Source organism: Dermochelys coriacea, chromosome 7 (assembly GCF_009764565.3).
Source record: "Dermochelys coriacea isolate rDerCor1 chromosome 7, rDerCor1.pri.v4, whole genome shotgun sequence".
Taxonomy (NCBI): Eukaryota; Metazoa; Chordata; order Testudines; family Dermochelyidae; genus Dermochelys; species Dermochelys coriacea.
Window position 1 is genome coordinate 56,113,929 of NC_050074.1, and position 16,789 is coordinate 56,130,717.

The 16,789-nt window shown below is 56.5% G+C and overlaps 1 protein-coding gene across 3 annotated transcripts in view; it reads right to left on the reverse strand.

The window, feature by feature from the left end:
• Window positions 1-24: 24 nt before the first annotated feature.
• The window catches only part of LOC119858838 (transmembrane protein 150A-like), a 35,881-nt gene continuing 19,116 nt past the window's right edge, over window positions 25-16,789 (reverse strand). For 2 of the 3 annotated variants that reach the window (XM_043519940.1, XM_038410300.2), the window contains exons 3-7: window positions 15,343-15,414; window positions 12,663-12,730; window positions 11,278-11,405; window positions 6,451-6,628; window positions 25-2,549 (exon numbers count right to left, since the gene is read on the reverse strand). In XM_043519940.1, the coding sequence (XP_043375875.1) occupies window positions 2,305-2,549; window positions 6,451-6,628; window positions 11,278-11,405; window positions 12,663-12,730; window positions 15,343-15,414 (691 nt within the window). In that variant the 3' untranslated portion in view covers window positions 25-2,304. The remainder of the gene's footprint in view (window positions 2,550-6,450; window positions 6,629-11,277; window positions 11,406-12,662; window positions 12,731-15,342; window positions 15,415-16,789) is intronic. The other variant, XM_038410301.2, reaches the window with a different exon arrangement.

Sequence of the window (16,789 nt, forward strand, 5' to 3'; positions counted from 1 at the left end):
AAGTGAACTCTTCACACCTGGCTGGTTTTCAATTTTATTATTGCAAATTGATTTTTCCACATATATTTTCCATATATTACATATAAAATATTCCTCACACTCCTCTCTGAACCACATGCCTGGTGAATTTACAGGGCAATTCCCTTTGAAAGGTGGGAAAAATCAGGAATCAGGGCCCCATTAACACACACAGTAGCAGCAAACTCCCGTCAAGGGGGAAAAATACACATCCACTACATTCACTCTCATACACATCTAAGGTTCACCCCCACCAGCCCGTCCTCCCGTAGTCTCGTAAGGATCAGCCTCAGGAGACCAGGTGACTTACACTTGGTAGGACTGGCTGACTTTGTTCATGTCCTGAGTTAGGTTAGGATCCACTCATCCTCCCTTGGAAGAGATGGCCTTGGTCTACACGTAATGAAGGCAAGAAAGCATCCCCAGAGGGAGCATGCAGTTTCCAATCACATCCCCAGTGTTCCTAAACATTTTACATTGTGTTCAAGGCACTTTATAAGGCATAGGCAGTAGAGGAAGGCTGGTCTTGTGCTAAGAGTCACAGCTGGATCTGCTGTAGGCTTATGTTGGGGAAGTCACTTCATCTTTCTCTGCCTCCATTTCCCTCCTCTGTAACAAGGGAATAATGACAATAACCCACCTTCCGAGGGGCTGGGAGGCTGAATTCACTAATGACAGCAAAGTGCCCTGAATGCCTCAATTGTAAGAGGATAGGTGCAGGAGAACCGTGCTGGATCTAATTACGCAGCACTACAGAAGGGTAAAGTCATCCTCTCCTCTGAGCACTAACCCCCAAGGGCGTAAAGTTTTACATGTCGATCTAGCCTGAAGCATTGTAGGCTCTTCAGCATAGGGCATTTGTGTCTGCACAGCACCTAGCACACTAGGGCCTTGAGGCACTACTTAATGCAAAGAATTCTTTAAACATATGCAGACTTGAGGGAAGAAGGGGAAGACTGTGGAAAGAATTCAGGTATGGCCACATTGCAACTTAAAACCTCTCTCTAATTTACTGTTTATAGTCCGACAGCACCTAGGAGCTCGACTCAGCCCAGGACCCTACTGTGCTAGGTGCTGTACAAACACAGGATGAAAAACTGCTCCCTGTCTCAAAGAACTTTCAGTGGAAGCCAGCTCTGGGCTGAGAACAAGCAGGAAGCAGGTCAGTAGGAGGGGGGCATTCCTGAGAAAAGCCCATGGAAATAGGGACTTCCCTGAAATCAGAGTGGCTGGCACATGGATTGCTTTCTCCATGGCGCTCCTGTGTAGCCATCAGGCATGAGCTCAGCCAGGTAAGCACCGGCCACATGGGCCCACAGGACAGGGGTCTTCTATAAAAGACCTTGATTGCTACAGATTTCACCTTTGCCATAATCACTTAGACTTTGTTCACAGCCAGATATGCCAGCATGACTTAACCCTGCTGGGAGAAGAGAAGCATCTTGCCTTTTGGCTCCAACCATCTGGTCACCCTTGATCAGCCCGGCGAGATCAGGTACTGGTCTACAATAAGCATCCCCATTGCTCCTGAGCTAGCCGAGCAGAGGAGGGGCGTTTGCAGTCTCTTCAACAGGCCTACCTACCCCAGAGGACTCTGGCATCTCAGCAAAGAATTGTCTGACTTTGTCATCTTATCCCATCCACGGTCCCCAGAGGGCAGCCCCTCTGCCTTCCCCATGGCCCCCTCCCTGCTGCCACCTCTCCTACCTTCCTCCCTATAGAACAAGTCCTCTTTGCCTCCACCTCCAGCCCCACAATGGCATAACCATCTCTGCCCCCCCTCTCTTCCCTTCGACCAGGGCAGACCCCCCCCTCCCCAAACCCAGCCAGGAGGCAATGCTAAACACCCCTCTGCAAGGGCAGCTCATGCTCTGATTGTCTCTGTGTCTCACCATCAAGGAAGAGTAACCCTAGGACTTCTAGAGCACCACGTAACCTTAACCTTGCTTCCACCTCAGAGTCCCATTTACTCCCTGCCCCTCCCCACTATCCCCTTTTAGCACCTCTCTGCTCCATCAGTGAGAGCTCTTTGGTGGGAGGTAAAAAGCCCCTGTATGGCACAGGTGATGCTGGGGCTGTGGGTCCAGACTTTCTTAGTGTATTGTCTGCATGAGTCAGAAGGGGAGGTGAAGTCAGGATCAGCCCCCAATCCTTCCCCCTCCCCCCCAAATTGGAGGCACTTTGGTTCCTGGATATGTTCAAGGCAAGAGAATCACTGGCAATGTCTGGATTTTCGGTCTCGCCGATCTGCCCATCCCAGCTCTCCAGGGACGAGGCCAGGTCCCCTCAGACCATGGCCAGGCCTTCGGAGTGGCTGTGGCCATGTGGCGTGCTGGCCGTACTGCTGTCGGATTTGTAGCTCTTGGGAGCCCGGCTGGCTTTCAGGAGTACCAGGAATGTGTCTGTGGAGATGGCCCCAAATTCAAAAGTGAAGGTGCCGTAGAAGACGAGGATGTTGATGATGAAAATCCACTCGCACAGGGCGGCCACGTGCTGCAGAACAAAACTCTCCTGGACGAAGAACACACCACCTGGGGGCGCCAGAGTCAAGGAAACCAGCAATCCACAGCAAGAGGCACCAGCATCTCTCCCCAGCGGGCAGCCCAGGGAAGCGGGGGGAGGTGGGGTGGGGGGGGCGGCAACTCCCCCAGACACGTGAGGCCAGGTTGAGTCAGTGTGAAATGTACTGAGAGCCTCTAGGGAGAATGGAGCATCGTTCCTGGATGTAGGGAATTACCTGGCTCCCAAGTGCTAGGCCTGCCTCCAGGAGGGGTCTGGCAGCCCAGGGCAGGGGGTACAGCACTGAACCCCCCCTGACAGTGCCAATCCCACTGCCCCACAAAGGGCTGCCAGCCCAGGGCAGGGGATACAGCCCTGAACCCCCCCATCCCAGTGCCAGTCCTACTGCCCAGGAGGGGTCTGGCAGCCCAGGACAAAGGGTACAGCCCTGAACCCCCCATCTCAGTGCCAGTCCCACTGCCCCAGGAGGGATCTGCCAGCCCAGGGGAGGGGGTACAGCCCTGAACCCACCCACCCCAGTGCCAATCCCACTGCCCCAGGAGGGGTCTGCCAACAACAGGACCGATCCTAGCTTACAGCTGGGGCCAATCCTGCTCCCACTGAAATCAGCGGCAGAACTCCCATTTTACGTCAGTGGGAGCAGGAGCAGGCCCTAGACTAGGTGCTGCTGCTTGTGAGCATGAGGAGTAATACAGCCACAGGGACCCTTGGCTCCTCATGTGCAGGGTCAGGGGGGTCACTGTGGCTCAGGCAGCCTGTCTCTCTCTCTGCCCCTTGATCTGTTAGCTATTGCTGGGGCAGAGGTGCTGAGCTGGAACGAGACGCGGCCTTTTGGAGCGAGTTTGCAGGGAGCCATCCCAGCGGGTTGAACATAAACCCACGAACTGCAGGGCCAGGCCCCATGCAAACAGCCTCCAGGGCGGAACAGGGCTCTCATGGGTACCGGGGGGTTAAACATCATCCCAGCGTGATCCTTCCAGCACAAAGTCTGTTGTCACAAAGGGTGCTTGGTATGCAAGGCACAAGGGTGGGTCCTGTGCCAAGAGTCCAGAATCTCTTCCACTTCAGGGAATACCCATCAGGGCAGGGCCAGCCCACCAAGCCCCCAAATTGCCTGTACCACCATTTACCCCACCCCCAGCTGTCAAACCCCTCCTTCTCCAGCAAGGAAACTCCATCTACTGCCCAGCCATTTTCAAAAGAGCCCATGGGAATCCAACTCACATCCCACTGAGTTTTAGGGGCAGCTGGGTGCCCAATGCCCTTAGGACTTAGTGAAAGCTCCAGCCTCTGTTTCTTGCCCACATTCCTGTATAAGAGCCCCTCATTACAACCTACAGTCTCCTCCCCTGGGACCCTTTTCCCCTGCCTTGGCTTGCAGCTCTCTGGGGAACCCAGATCCTTCATTTTGAGACTGTGCCCCTCTGCTCTGCGTGCTCCACTCCAAATGCTTTCCAGCTCTGACTGCCCCAGCCTCCTCTTTGACTACTTATTCCATGGCTCTCCTTTATCCATTCATCTGTCCATGGAAATTGGATGCCTGGTTTGGGCAGATCTGCACCGTCTTGGAAAATAAAATGGAAGGGCCTTCCCAGAAACTGTTCTCTCCTTATCGCTGCTGGAAATTCTCCCTCAGTTCCTTCTATGACATGTGATCCTCTTATCTAGCTGGTTATTTCCTTTGTGTTCCTCCCAGCCCCAGTGCAAGCATCCCTCAGAATATGTCCCATGGACTGCAACTTTTCTCCTAAGGGACCAGCCTCTAGGCTGGGAGGGAAGTTGGACCTGGACAGCTTGGTCCAGCTGTGGGCTGTGAGCCTCAGTCATTCGGTTTTATGCCTTTTGGCCGCTGAGGCCACACAGCTATTGGCACAGAACTCGCCAATCAGCCAGCAGAAGGTCACGACTCCAGGTCACTCGCACCAGGGCCTGTGCCCCGGGAGCCCTCTGCAACTGCTCTTGCCATGTCTCTGCTTCTCCACTTGCTGCTCTCCTCTCTGCCAGCCGCCACACCACTGGCTCCAACCCTCCTCTCATGTACACCCCTGCCTGTCCCTCGGATCCCTGGCACCTCCCTGCTCAGCCACTCTGGTTTCCATTGCCCTTTCACTGTTGTGGAGTTTACTGACGCGGGGCTGGGATCCCAACCTCCCGCTGGGCATTGGGAATGTCCCACTTATCTAGCCAAAACTCCACTTCACGGCCACCAGCGTTCAGTATTCTGCATCCCTGCCCTTCGTACAGATCCTCCTCTGCATTTCCAGCCCCATACAATGATCACTGAATCCTAGATGTCCATGGCTCACGCCTGCCTCCTTCCCACCCGTCCCGTCTACAATAGCTTCTGCAGCCAAGGGCTGTCCCCAGCGTACTGCATCAGGAAACACATTACAACCGATGAAGTGAGCTGTAGCTCACGAAAGCTTATGCTCAAATAAATTTGTTAGTCTCTAAGGTGCCACAAGTACTCCTTTTCTTTTTGCGAATACAGACTAACACAGCTGCTACTCTGAAACATTACAACCACTGCCACCATGCACCCGGCCCGTGGTTCCACATGACTCTTCTCCCTACTCGGCACAGCTGCATCATCAAAGTCCCCTCTGACCTCTTGTATCTGCACTGGCATCTCCTGGGCTCCCTTGCCATCCTGCCCAAGGGCTCTCGAGCTGCACCTTGGTTCCTATTTTGTCTGTGACCTCACTCCAAATAACCCTCTGCTATGTCAGCCCAGACACTAGGGGCCTTTCTTTTGGCTAACACAATATTCCCTTCTTCTCCCCCAGTCACTCCTCCTGCTGCTCTCTTTATAAACCCCAATGCCTGCTAATTTAGCTGCCCATGAAGGGCCTTAGTTTAACCAGCTCCACCTCGCCTTTCCCCTCACCGCATGGCTCCAATTCAGCAACCCTGCTGGGTTTGCTTCTGTGTTTGCACAGAACACATTTATAGCTCTGCTCAGCTCCTTCTTTTAAATCTGGATGGTCAGTAAATAACATTGCAGCCGGCTGGCTTATCCAGGGTTGAGGGCTCAAAACACTGCAGCTGCCTGTTATTTGTGTTACAGCAGCACCTAGGATCCGCAGGATCCAGGACCCCCCTGTGCTAGGTGCTGTACAAACACAGACTCCAAAGACACTCCCTGCCCGAGAGCTTACTGTCTGATGGAAAAAAGGTTGACAGCGGCAAGATTTGAACCTACACTTACAAGGAACCTGGAGCCTAAATCCAGCCCCTTAGATGCTTGCCCCTGCTACCAGCTAGATTGGAACTCAAGAGGGCTAAGAAAGCTGTTTGCCTGAAAGCTACAAACCACCAGCAGTAAGACCAGGGGGACCCCATGGCAAGGGATGCACTTTCCAGGAGCGCTGAAACAAGCCACCAAATGCCGCTGCTCAAGGGGCAAGCGCTATTCCACACCTAGGCTCAAGTCTGCCTTCAGCCAGTAAAACCTAGTGCATGGGCCACTGACTTCTGCCTTCCCTCCATACCCCCTCCACGCAGCGAGCACCAGCCCCCCTCTCCTTCACTCCACCTCACCTTAGTAGGGAGAGCCTTCTACTCTGCAACTGTCTGGAGCACCCTCCCCAGATCACTGCCCCGCCTCTCCATCCCATTTCTAATCCCAGCAGCCAAGGGCCCCTCTCCCTTGCCCAGGCCCCCTGCTGCTATTATTTCTCTCTGCAATTGGACTAAAGGCTGTACAGCATTTGGAGGACAGTGTCTGCATAACAGACACTGTGCTAAGTCCAGCGGGGCTGCTCCGAGCCGTGCAGAAGCGAGTGACACCTTTCCCTGGGTACGGTCTGAGCCATCGGATTTGTTGCCCAGTCTGCAGTGCTGCCAACACTGACAATTCGTTTTCACACACCCCAGCTGCACATTTCTTACACTATTGCAGGGAAAGGATACTGAAGACAAGGGTGATGAAGGCCAGAGCAGAGAGGATGCTGCGCAAGTGGCCGGTCCAGTAGTGGCCCCTGGTTTTCGCCATGCGGTAAGTCAGAACCGACTGCAGGAACACAAAGAGCATGCTGGTAGGAAATGCTACACCTGCGCCAATGTAATGCAGCACCTTGGCATAGTCCACCTGGGAGACAGAAACAACCAGATGAGGGCACACAGACTCCCACTCTGCTCCGTCGCCCAGATGCTACAGTTCACAGCACTCTGGCCTTCCTCTTTCTAACCCTGGAGTTTCGGTTCTAGCCTCAGTCAGATTTCTGTCTCTCACACAAACCCTTCTCTGGCTTGGGGCACCCTGCATCAGATGTCACTTGCATGCACGCTTTCTAACCGGAGAGTCAGGATCCCAGGGCCACCATATGAGCAGCTGCATAATTAGAACCTAGCGGGTGTCCAGCACCTGGTTTCAGACACATTCTCCCCCCCAGCACTCTAACGTGAGGCTTGAGGTCTAAACCACCACAAGGAGTGGGAGGGGGAAGGAGAGCTCTCCCTCTACCTGGGAGCAGGTCTCAGACATAGGCAGAGCTGTCTGGGTCCCCACGTTCAGGTCTGAGGATTCCCCGGAGAGCGCTTGCAGCTGAGTCTAGACTGACGATGGATTCAGCAGGGGGACATGGAACAGGTCTGGCTAAGTACTGTCCTCTGTTTGGGAAGGGAATCCATGTTTACACGAGTTCAGTGGGTTAGTCTCTGGTGTGGCAGGGCAGCATTCCCGCAGGCAGGGGGCCCCGTGCCTCTGCATGTTCCCACCTGTTACCAGGCTGGCTCTATGGCTGGCCCAGGAGGCTCAGACATACAATACGTGTGGCTGGCTGGCTTGATGCAAGGAACGAGTTAGAGCAAGGCTGGGGCTGGGGTCGGGGCAGTGCAGCCAGCTGAGCTGTGCCCTCGGAATACAGCATCCACTGCAGCATCCTGGGCAGCGAAGCCAGAACCCATCACACAAGGGAAAGGAGAGAAGCCAGGTGCTCTGGGCAGGCGACTGGTTATGAACGGCCCAGCAGCCCATCACAGACCTGGGGGTGCCCAGAAACCTAGCTCCAGCCCAGCATCCCTGGATCTTTTTGTGGGTTTTGGGAGTGGTCAAAGCATACCTATTCCTGCCTGTAGGTAAACATCCCCCGCCCCCAGGATGGCCTGATTATGGGCAGAGAAAAGCAGACAGCACTAGAAAGCAGCGTCTGCCCAGACACGTTTCCTGGCATTGCTTCGGGAGGAGCAAACATCCACCCTTGGCGGGCACTGGAGGGAGAACAGACACATCCGTGAGTCATCTGTTTTGCCCAGAGGCTCGGCGCCCTCTCCACGCACAAACCCAGGAGCACCAGTGACATCCAGCAGGGAACTGAAGCTCGGGAGACAATTCCAGCTTCCATCATGGGATCCAAGCTAGGTTCTATACAGCCCTTGGGATCTGGGCACCTCACAGTCATTCATCCAACCTGACAGCTCCCCAGGAGACAGGGCAGTGACATTACCACCACATTACAGATGGAGATACTGAGGCACGCTGAAGCTAAGTGACTTGCCCCAAGTCGTGCACAGAGTCTGTGGTAGAGCAGGGAACTGAACCTTGGTCCTCTGACTCCAAATCCAGTGGCTCATTCCCAAGGGCTAGGCCACCTTTACTCTGCTGACAGTGCATTAACCTCCTCCCCCCGTCCCCCTCAGACTGGGAACCCTGGCATTGGGTCATTTGTTTTTGGGGTGGGGAGAAATTCCTTGTCCCCAGCTAAAGCTCTCCATAGTTCAGCCCAGGGGATAGGGCTCCCCACAGAGCGGGCCGAAGCTGGCCAGCCCATGACTGGGTTCAGGTGAGACGAGGAAGGTGTTGCCCACTCCAAGAGTTGGGCACGTTGCCTCCACAGCCTTCCCTCCCCCCCCGCCAGGCCCTGGTCTCTGATCCACGACATTGGCTGGCACTAGATCCCCAGGCTGATTTTGATGCAGTCTGCCCCTGTTGCCTGGAACTTCCGAACACCTGCCAGGTCACAAGGATGAGCTCGCTTGATGCCACGGTGCAAGCACGCTCACAAAGCTGAGCACGGAGGGCTCAGGGCAGCCTGGCCTCTGGCTGCACACAGGCAATGCTGATTCCAGGTAAAGTGCTTTACCCCCCCAGACAGAGCTGGAGGGAGCAGATCCCATCACACCCAAGCCATGCACCTACTATCCAAGTCACAATTCAGAGCCATTTCCTAGACAGGTGCTGAGCGCTCTCGACTCCCGTTGGCTCAGCTCCTCACAGGATCAGGCCCTCAGGGAGCAGACTGCTTTGCCAGGCGTTTTTCCCCTGTGCTGCCAACTGCTCTGCAGTCTTGGTTTCCTTGCACCCACGCTCTGCGCTGCCTTATGCCTTATCTCAACTCTCGTGAGTCCCAGCTCACCAGACTCCCACACGTGCAGCACCCTCCTGCCACTCGCCTTCTAGCGCATGCAGAGTGGAGCAAATTCCAAGACCCCACCCCTGGCTCCCCAGGCATTTCAGGGTCCTGCCCTTTAAACCCTTCCTAGCCAACCTCACAGAACTCCTGCCCTACTCATCTGGCACCAGCCTCCTCTGCCCAGTGCAAGAGCCTTCCCCTCTGCAGCTCTTGATGTCTGAAAGAGCCACCAGTTGGAGAGGCCTTCTCTTTCCTGCCTGTGCCTCTCTCCTCCGCTAGCTTTCAACTCCAGAGCGCACTACAGGGAAGCAGTTTCTCTGCGTGGTGTCTGCCCTTCAATGCCAGATTGCACAAGCCCGTCAAGCGGGGGGAAGTTGATGAGCACAGTGGGGTAGTCCCCGCTGACCTGACAGCTGGAATGGACCTGGTGACGGCGTCCACTCATCCAGGTCATCTTATCTGCCCCATGTCTGATGGAAAAGCCCCAGAGTCCAGGGCACAGGGGCATCAAATATTGTGTTAGTGACACAATCCAAAGGGAAGGAACCTTGGACTGTGGCTGTGCGAACATCCCTAGTGCAAAGCAATCCAGGGGCTGCTCTGGCCTCACGGCCCCCAGAATATCTCTGCTGAGACATGGGGCAGTGGGGCTCAGGCCCCACCACTGTTCTGGAAAGCGGGCCCAGCCCCACCAATGTTGGAGCCAGGGGTGCCACCAGGATTTTGCTAAGGAAGGGGCCCAAGTGACCTGTCTGGCTGCCCCAGATTTGACTGGCACTGCGACCTGGCACACAGGAATAGGGCTGGAACTAGGAGTGCTGGGTGGAGATAGCACCCCCTGGCTTGAAGTGCTTTCCATCATATACAGGGTTTATAGCAGGGGTGGGAAAAATACAGCTCACGGTGCAGTGGGGTGCTCAGACAGGCTCCCTGCCTCTTATGGTCCCACACCACTCCCAGAAGCAGCCGGCTGCTGCTGGCATGTCTCTGCGGCCCCTGGCGGGGGACAGGAGGTGGCTCCACATGCTGCCCCCATCCTCAGCACCGTCCTCCCAGCTCCCGCTGCTCCCCTCCCCTCAAGGGGCATGCAGAGATGTGCACCAAACTTCCTGCACCAAACCCCCTCCCAGAGCCCACACCCCTCACCTGCACCCCAACACTCTGCACCAGTCCGGAGCTCCCTCCTGCACCCAAACTCCCACCCAGGTCCTACACCTCTTCTGCACCCTGCACCCCAATCCCCTGCCCCAGTCCAGAGCCCCCTCCTGCACCAAACCCTCTCCCAGAACCCACATACCCCTCACCTTCTCCTGCACTTCAACACTCTGCACCAGCCCGGAGCTCCCTCCTGCACCCAAACTCACTCCCAGAGCCCACACCCCCTCCATTAATATAGTAGAAATGTGCGGCCCGGGACGACTTACCAAAATTCATGGAGTGGCCTCCCTGCAAAAATTATTGCCCACCCCTGGTTTAAAGTTTGGTTCAATGGCTCTCAACACCCCCACTATACAAATTGTTCCAGCAGCCCTGCACACAAGGCCCCAGCACCATTCAACTTTGGCCCAGCTGTCCCACTGTCATGCCTGCCTACCTGGGGGGATCCACCCCCTGACCCTCGAGTATCAGGGGCTCTTCCCCTTTGACCCAAGACTCCCGGGACCGATCACAAATTTTACAAACCTGTACCTACGGGCACATCCCTGGGGTCCAGGGGCAGCCCTCAGTGGTTCTCGCTGGAGGGCAGCAGGTTTGCAAACATCAGGGTGAGTCTTCTTCACACAAGATCAACCCCTGGTTTCTAGGCTCTAGATTCCCATCGGAGACAGGTGGCCTACATGGACCTGGGTATCAGTGTCCAATCTGGGAACGCTGATGCATACAGCGAGATGGGGACTCTCAGCACCTGCTCACCTAATCCTGCTCAGCGCAGATGAATCCCAGCTATTTCCATGCCTACAGTAAACGCTAAGCCAGCATGTCAATGCAACTTGCAGACTGAAACTTGAAAATGCAGAACAACTGCCTGAACTAGCTCCTGCTGCAGCCCCTGGCTGGCTGGTGGGCTTCGGGCTTCCCTAGATGGGTTTTGGTGATAAGATCAGAGATTGCTGGGCAATGTTATTCCACAAATATTTACTTTACAAGATAAGAATTAAACAGACTGGCAGCTTAGTCTGGGCCCCGTTAGGGGTGAGCAAACGAAGGCGAATTTCAGAGCTTAAGAGAAAAGGAAATTTACTTGATGAAGTAAAAAAAAAAAATAATGAAAATGGGGGGTTGATTCTAAATACTCCCCAGCGATGCTGGAAACTCCAAACAAAAGTGCTGGGAGAGAGCGCGCTTCGGCCCCCATCTGTTCCCCCCTCCAGAGGAGGAGTCTTACCTGAAAGTTGCCAACCATGGTGAGGCCAGCGGCGCAGATCCAGCCTGCCGCCAGCCCCAGGGTGTTGAGGAGGGACGGCCCACAACACTCGATGACGTGGGCGTATCTCAGCAGGCCAACAAGCATCACTGGGAGATGGAGACAAGGCATCCCATCAAACACATGCCCACCAGCTGCAGTGTCTCACCTCCCAGAGCCATCTCTGCCCTGCCTGAGGGACAGGAGAACAAGGAGTACTTCACCCATCCCTGTGTCTTGGAGAGGCCAAGCAGACCCCAGGCCAGCAACAGCTACCACCTGGAGATGATGACACAGATGCTCCTTCTGTCACAGGGCCCAAGGGCCAAATTTGGTTAATTTCAGCCTCGGGGAGATGCCAGGGGCCCTGCCAGCCCTCCCAACACATACTACAGGGCAATCTGCTCCTGCTCCTAGTGCTGAAAGCCAGGAGGGCGAGGAGAGCAAAAATTTTAGATTAAATGTTCCCCATGGGTACCGTGCAGACCCTGTGCTGAAGAACTTACAATGCTTCGGGCCAGATCTGACACTTAAAACTTCACACACAGCTGCGGGAAACTGAATCCCGCCATGCACGGCTCTCCTAGGGCCAGGCTGCGGGAGGCACTAGTCGCACAGCAAGCTGCTGGGGCTCCAACAGGCTGCAACGGACCGGGGGTTGTGACACTGACACCAGGTTGCAGTAGTTACTTGACCTGGAGTTCGACACAGAGAACTAAACCATGGCACTCAGCAGCAAGGGGTCAAGGGCCAGAGATCCACCCCTCCCCCCGACTTCCCCAGAGCAACAGGGTCCCTGCACATACCTAGGGGGTACGTTTCTAGGGCCAGGACAGGCTGGGGAGTAGCCATGCTGCCCGCCCTCCTGTGCGAGCCCCCTGCAGCGGGAAGCTCTCACAAGCAGGGCACCTGGGTCTGGTTCGCCTTATATGCAAACAGAAACCTCCCAACCCCCACCCCTCCCTACATGGACATCTGTGCCCTGCACGCTGCCCCTAGCCGCCCCCTCTCCATGCAGATTGCATCAGTCCCTACCCCAGCGCTCACCCCTGCCCTCCCACCGGGCTGAGTCCCATGTCTGAGCTCAGTAATGGAACCATAATGGAGTGCTGACCCCACTGGGCCACGCCCTCCTCAGCCTCTTGGCTTGGGCTCTGCAGCGGGTGCATCTGGGTCAGCTCAGCCTTAGGCACCAGCAAAGCAAGCAGCTGGCAGGGGTCTGTGCCCCCCCCCAATTCTGCACCCTCCCCCATCAGCCACGACAGGTCATGGGGAACTGGTGGCCTGTGTATGGGAAGGGCAGCCCTGCCCCGGACGGCTGAGCTCCTGCAGCTCTGCATCCCCATCCCCAAGCAGCCCAGACTTACCCATGAATGAGCCCAGGCTGCAGATCAGGCTGAAGAAGCAGCTCTCCGGAGGGAAGGTGCCACACTTGCTGGGGAGAGGAGACAGAGCCTGTTAGAGACGCCACATGGCACCGGGCCTTGGGTGGGCCACTAGCCCAGGGGAACCAGGCCTGTTGGCAGTGCTGCCAATAGCTGGGGCAGCTGTCCTCCCAGTCTTGGCCTTGCTGCCCCACTTGCTCCCTCCATTCCCCCCTGGCTGATCCGTGGCCATTTGCCATCCCCTCCCCCTGCAGGGCTGGGAGGAACACAAAGGAAATAGGCAGTGTGGGGCTCCAGGTTGCCTAGATGTGGTGCTGAGGGCTCACAGGACAGGGTCTCATCAGGCAGCACTGGAGCTGGAGTGGGATGGGCTGCTCACAGCTGGCACATCCCCACACTGCACGGGCATCATGCTGCAGCCAGGTCCATGATGGGCTGGACTCGCAGGGGGAACGCTTGGTGGACTCAGGAGGCTCTTCACTCCTTTGGTGCCCACCTGCAGCGGTAGGCAGCTCTCACCTCCAGGCCACAGGACCAGGGCTAGGGCCCATCCCCAGTGTGAGTACCACAGTGGGACAGTGGGATGGGGGGAAATGCCACCTCTCAGCTGGGATCCTGCCCATGCAAACTGGAGATCCTTGGAGCTGCTGTTCTGGCCAGCATCCCTGAGCTGCCAAGCGGGAGGGTGGGCACTATGCCTTAGTGCCATGGTTGTTGGGGCATTGCCTGCTCCACCCATGCCCTCAGAGAGTGCCCCATCATAACCTGCCCCCTCAGAGCGCCCCCCACAGGGCGAGAGATGCTGCATAGAACACCAGCTGCTCCCCTTGCCCCTCTTCACGCTCTGCAGAGCCATGGCCAGGTGCTGAGGGGTGGAGATGGGCTGCCCTGGACAGCAGGGGACCGGCCACATGCACTGTGCCTGGCAAAGGGGAGGGCTCGGGAGCACCTCACTTCAGGCCAGGTGGGTGTAGGCAAACCAGCACTTTAGACACGGCCCCTGAGGCTAGCCACCGCAGGCACACGCCAGGGACCCCGCCCTCCCTGGGCGAATCACCCCCCTCCCCAGATCAGGACTAGCTGGGAGGCTTGGAGGGGGCTGGTGTGACGACTCCCTGGGCAACAGCCCGGGCGTAGAGGTGTGTGTGTGTGTGTCTCTCTCTCTCTCTCTCCCTCCCTCCCCAGCTGGGAGCAAGCTGGAGCCTCCAGCGAGCACCTGACCTTTCCCTCACTTCACAAACAGGAAGCCAAGGGGAAATTCCAACCGCAGCACCCATTTCTACTTCATGCAAGCCGGCCCCTACTCCTCTGACACAGGCACTGCCGCTGGCCTCCACGCACGCGCACACTGCTCACACCCCACATACGCACCCCAGTGCCACATACACACACACGCACGGCTCACACCCCGTGTGCCCCCCCCACACACTGCTCACACCCAGCTTGCCACAAACACACACACACACACTGCTCACGCACCCCTAAGCCACAAACACTGCTCACACCCAGCATGCCATAAACACATGCTTAGGGGGTCCTTTCTGCAGGCGCTCCCAGCCACTATAGAAATGCCCCAAGACACCTTCCCAGAGACCACCGCTCCATGCATCCAGCACCCCGTCCATCCCCAGGTGTGCACACCACCCCCCAGCCACAAACCTCTGCACAGAGCCCATCAACCACACACACGCCACCCTTCCCCACAGAGACCAGTCACCACACACACAATCCCCCAGGGGTGGAGTTTGTGGAGGGACAGCAGACCACTGGGGCGGGGGGGATGGAGCACCAGGCTTCCCTACGCCACAAGCTCCACAGCCGGGGAGATGCCTCCAGACCTCATCCTAACCCCACCCCGCAACCAGCCCTGGAGCCGTTTCCCCTCTGGCTCCTCGAGAAGGATCCTGTTAATGACTGGCAGGAATCTAGCCTGGACTTGCAGGTCCTGCCAGCTGCAGGGTTTGCCAACTAGCTGCCCTGGAGACCTGACCATCACCCCGCTTCAGCACTGGAATCGCCCAGCTGCTGCTAACCAAGACACAGCCACAGGGCAACCTCTCTGGCTGCAGAGCCCCAGGGGCACCAGTTCAGCAGCACCTGAGCTTGAGTTCCAGTCCTAGCTCCCGAGCCACACAAGCAGCAGGACCCTTCAGCGCAGGCTCTGCCAGCCAAGTCAGTTCAGTCCAGTCCCTTCCCTCCATCTGCAAGACCAGCTCCCTGCTCGGCTATGCTCCGTCCCCAGCACCCACTCAGGAGTGGGCATGGGAGCCAGCAGAGCTACACCCCATGGGTGGTTCTCCAGGCCCCAGCAGTAGCATGGGATGGCAGCAGCACCCGGGAATTGCTACCCCGCCCACCCACTGGCTCCCAGTCTCACTCCCTTTCCGTTCGCAGCATGCTGGCAGGGGCAGACAGGACTGGGAGCTCTTCACTAACGAGCACGTGGCACTCACGGCCACAAATGAGGCAGTTGAGATCCACCCCCTTGGGCAAGAGGGAAAGTCGTGAGCAAGACGCTGCAAGCCACAGGAGTGTAGCTCCTCACGGTTCCAGGAACAACCTGCCCCTCACCCTCACAGTTCCATGAACCGCCCAAATGTGCACTGGACCGGTTCAGCAGGCACCGGATTGCTGTGCCATTTGGGGGTATTTTTGCTCTTACCTGACCAGAGGAATGTGATCCAGAGTGCAGCACGAAATGGGGCCATCCAGCCCACAGGACTGGTTATAATTCCTGGGGAGAAGGGAACAAGACACATTAGATAAGGGGTCAATATGTGTCAGGCATCAGACTTGCTGAGCCCACCACCTTCTGCAGATTTTAAGCCTTCATTAAAATAAGATTCCCAGCCCTGCTGCCTGCAGAGAAAATCAGCCCAACGTGACACCATACAGTGCCGTCTGCCTGCATCTGCAGCCAAGCTAACACAGCTCAGAACTGGGGCCTGACCTCAGCTGGCTCAACAGGACGCCCGCACGGAAGCTTACCAGCGACACGACAGTGCTGCTAATAATTTTGCTGCAAATCATTTTAGCAAAACTCTTCTAGCTACTCTGGGGTTGGGGGAGGAGTCCTCCCACCCCCCAACCTGACTCCTCTCCAGTTTCCCCAGGATCAATACAGACAGCATCAAGCACAACTCAAGGGAGCGCTGAGGTTCGGCTCACATGGCGCCTAGATGCTGCTCCAAACAATCAGAAGCTCTTGGACCCGATAAGCTGAGCTGTCAGGCTCCCTGAGGAGATGCCACAGGCAGGACACGGCTCGCTGGTAGGGGTTGAACCCCTCTGCTCCCAGCAGGACCCTGGAAGCTTAGAAGCTCCCAGAGAGTACAAATGAACCTAAGTCCATCCTCAGGACAGACTCAGTCTGTGTCCCGGGAGAAGCTGCAGGGCAGTTTGAGTCTTGGGCTGATGTTCAGATCAGCTCTTCTTTTATCCAATCAGATTTGCCCAGCTGAGTCCACAGTCCTGTGCCAAGAAGCGGCTCATGGGGCAATACCCATCTGGACGGCTCCAGCCAAACAACCCCAGGGCCTGGAGCCAGGGAGCAGGATGGGTTTCCTGCAGGAGTTTAGTCCCCATCTCCCAAGAGTGGATGGAGATGGGCTGCCCATTAACTGTGCCCAAGCAGTCTGGGGAAAGGGGGTGTAACTCCTTCCTTCCCCATCAAACAAAACCAGAGACATGGCAACGCTCCTGTCTGCTCACTAAAGCCACATGTCAGTGAGGACCAGCAAGGGCAAACGTGTGGATTCCCGTTTCACAGCACGCTCCCCAAGGAGCCCTGAAGAGCCAGGAGGTGGGCTGAAGATAAAGCCAGAGGCCTGATGGGACCTCTCCCCAGGGCTCCTAACTGTGCGTATGCACACAGCCCCTTCAGCAGCTGGCTGCTCACTATGTTGAAATGGCCCGTGGTTCACACCTGGGGAGATGAGTCCATCATGTGGCCCATCCCCATATGCTTGTGGACAGAGGTGACCGTCACTAAGAGGATTTACAGCTACAGTCTCTCTGTGCAGGCAGGGAGGAGTCACACATGGCTCTTTGGAACCAGTGAGTCTATTGCCCCTCGATGGAAACGAGAGCAAGAGGCCAGGGTAGGAAGG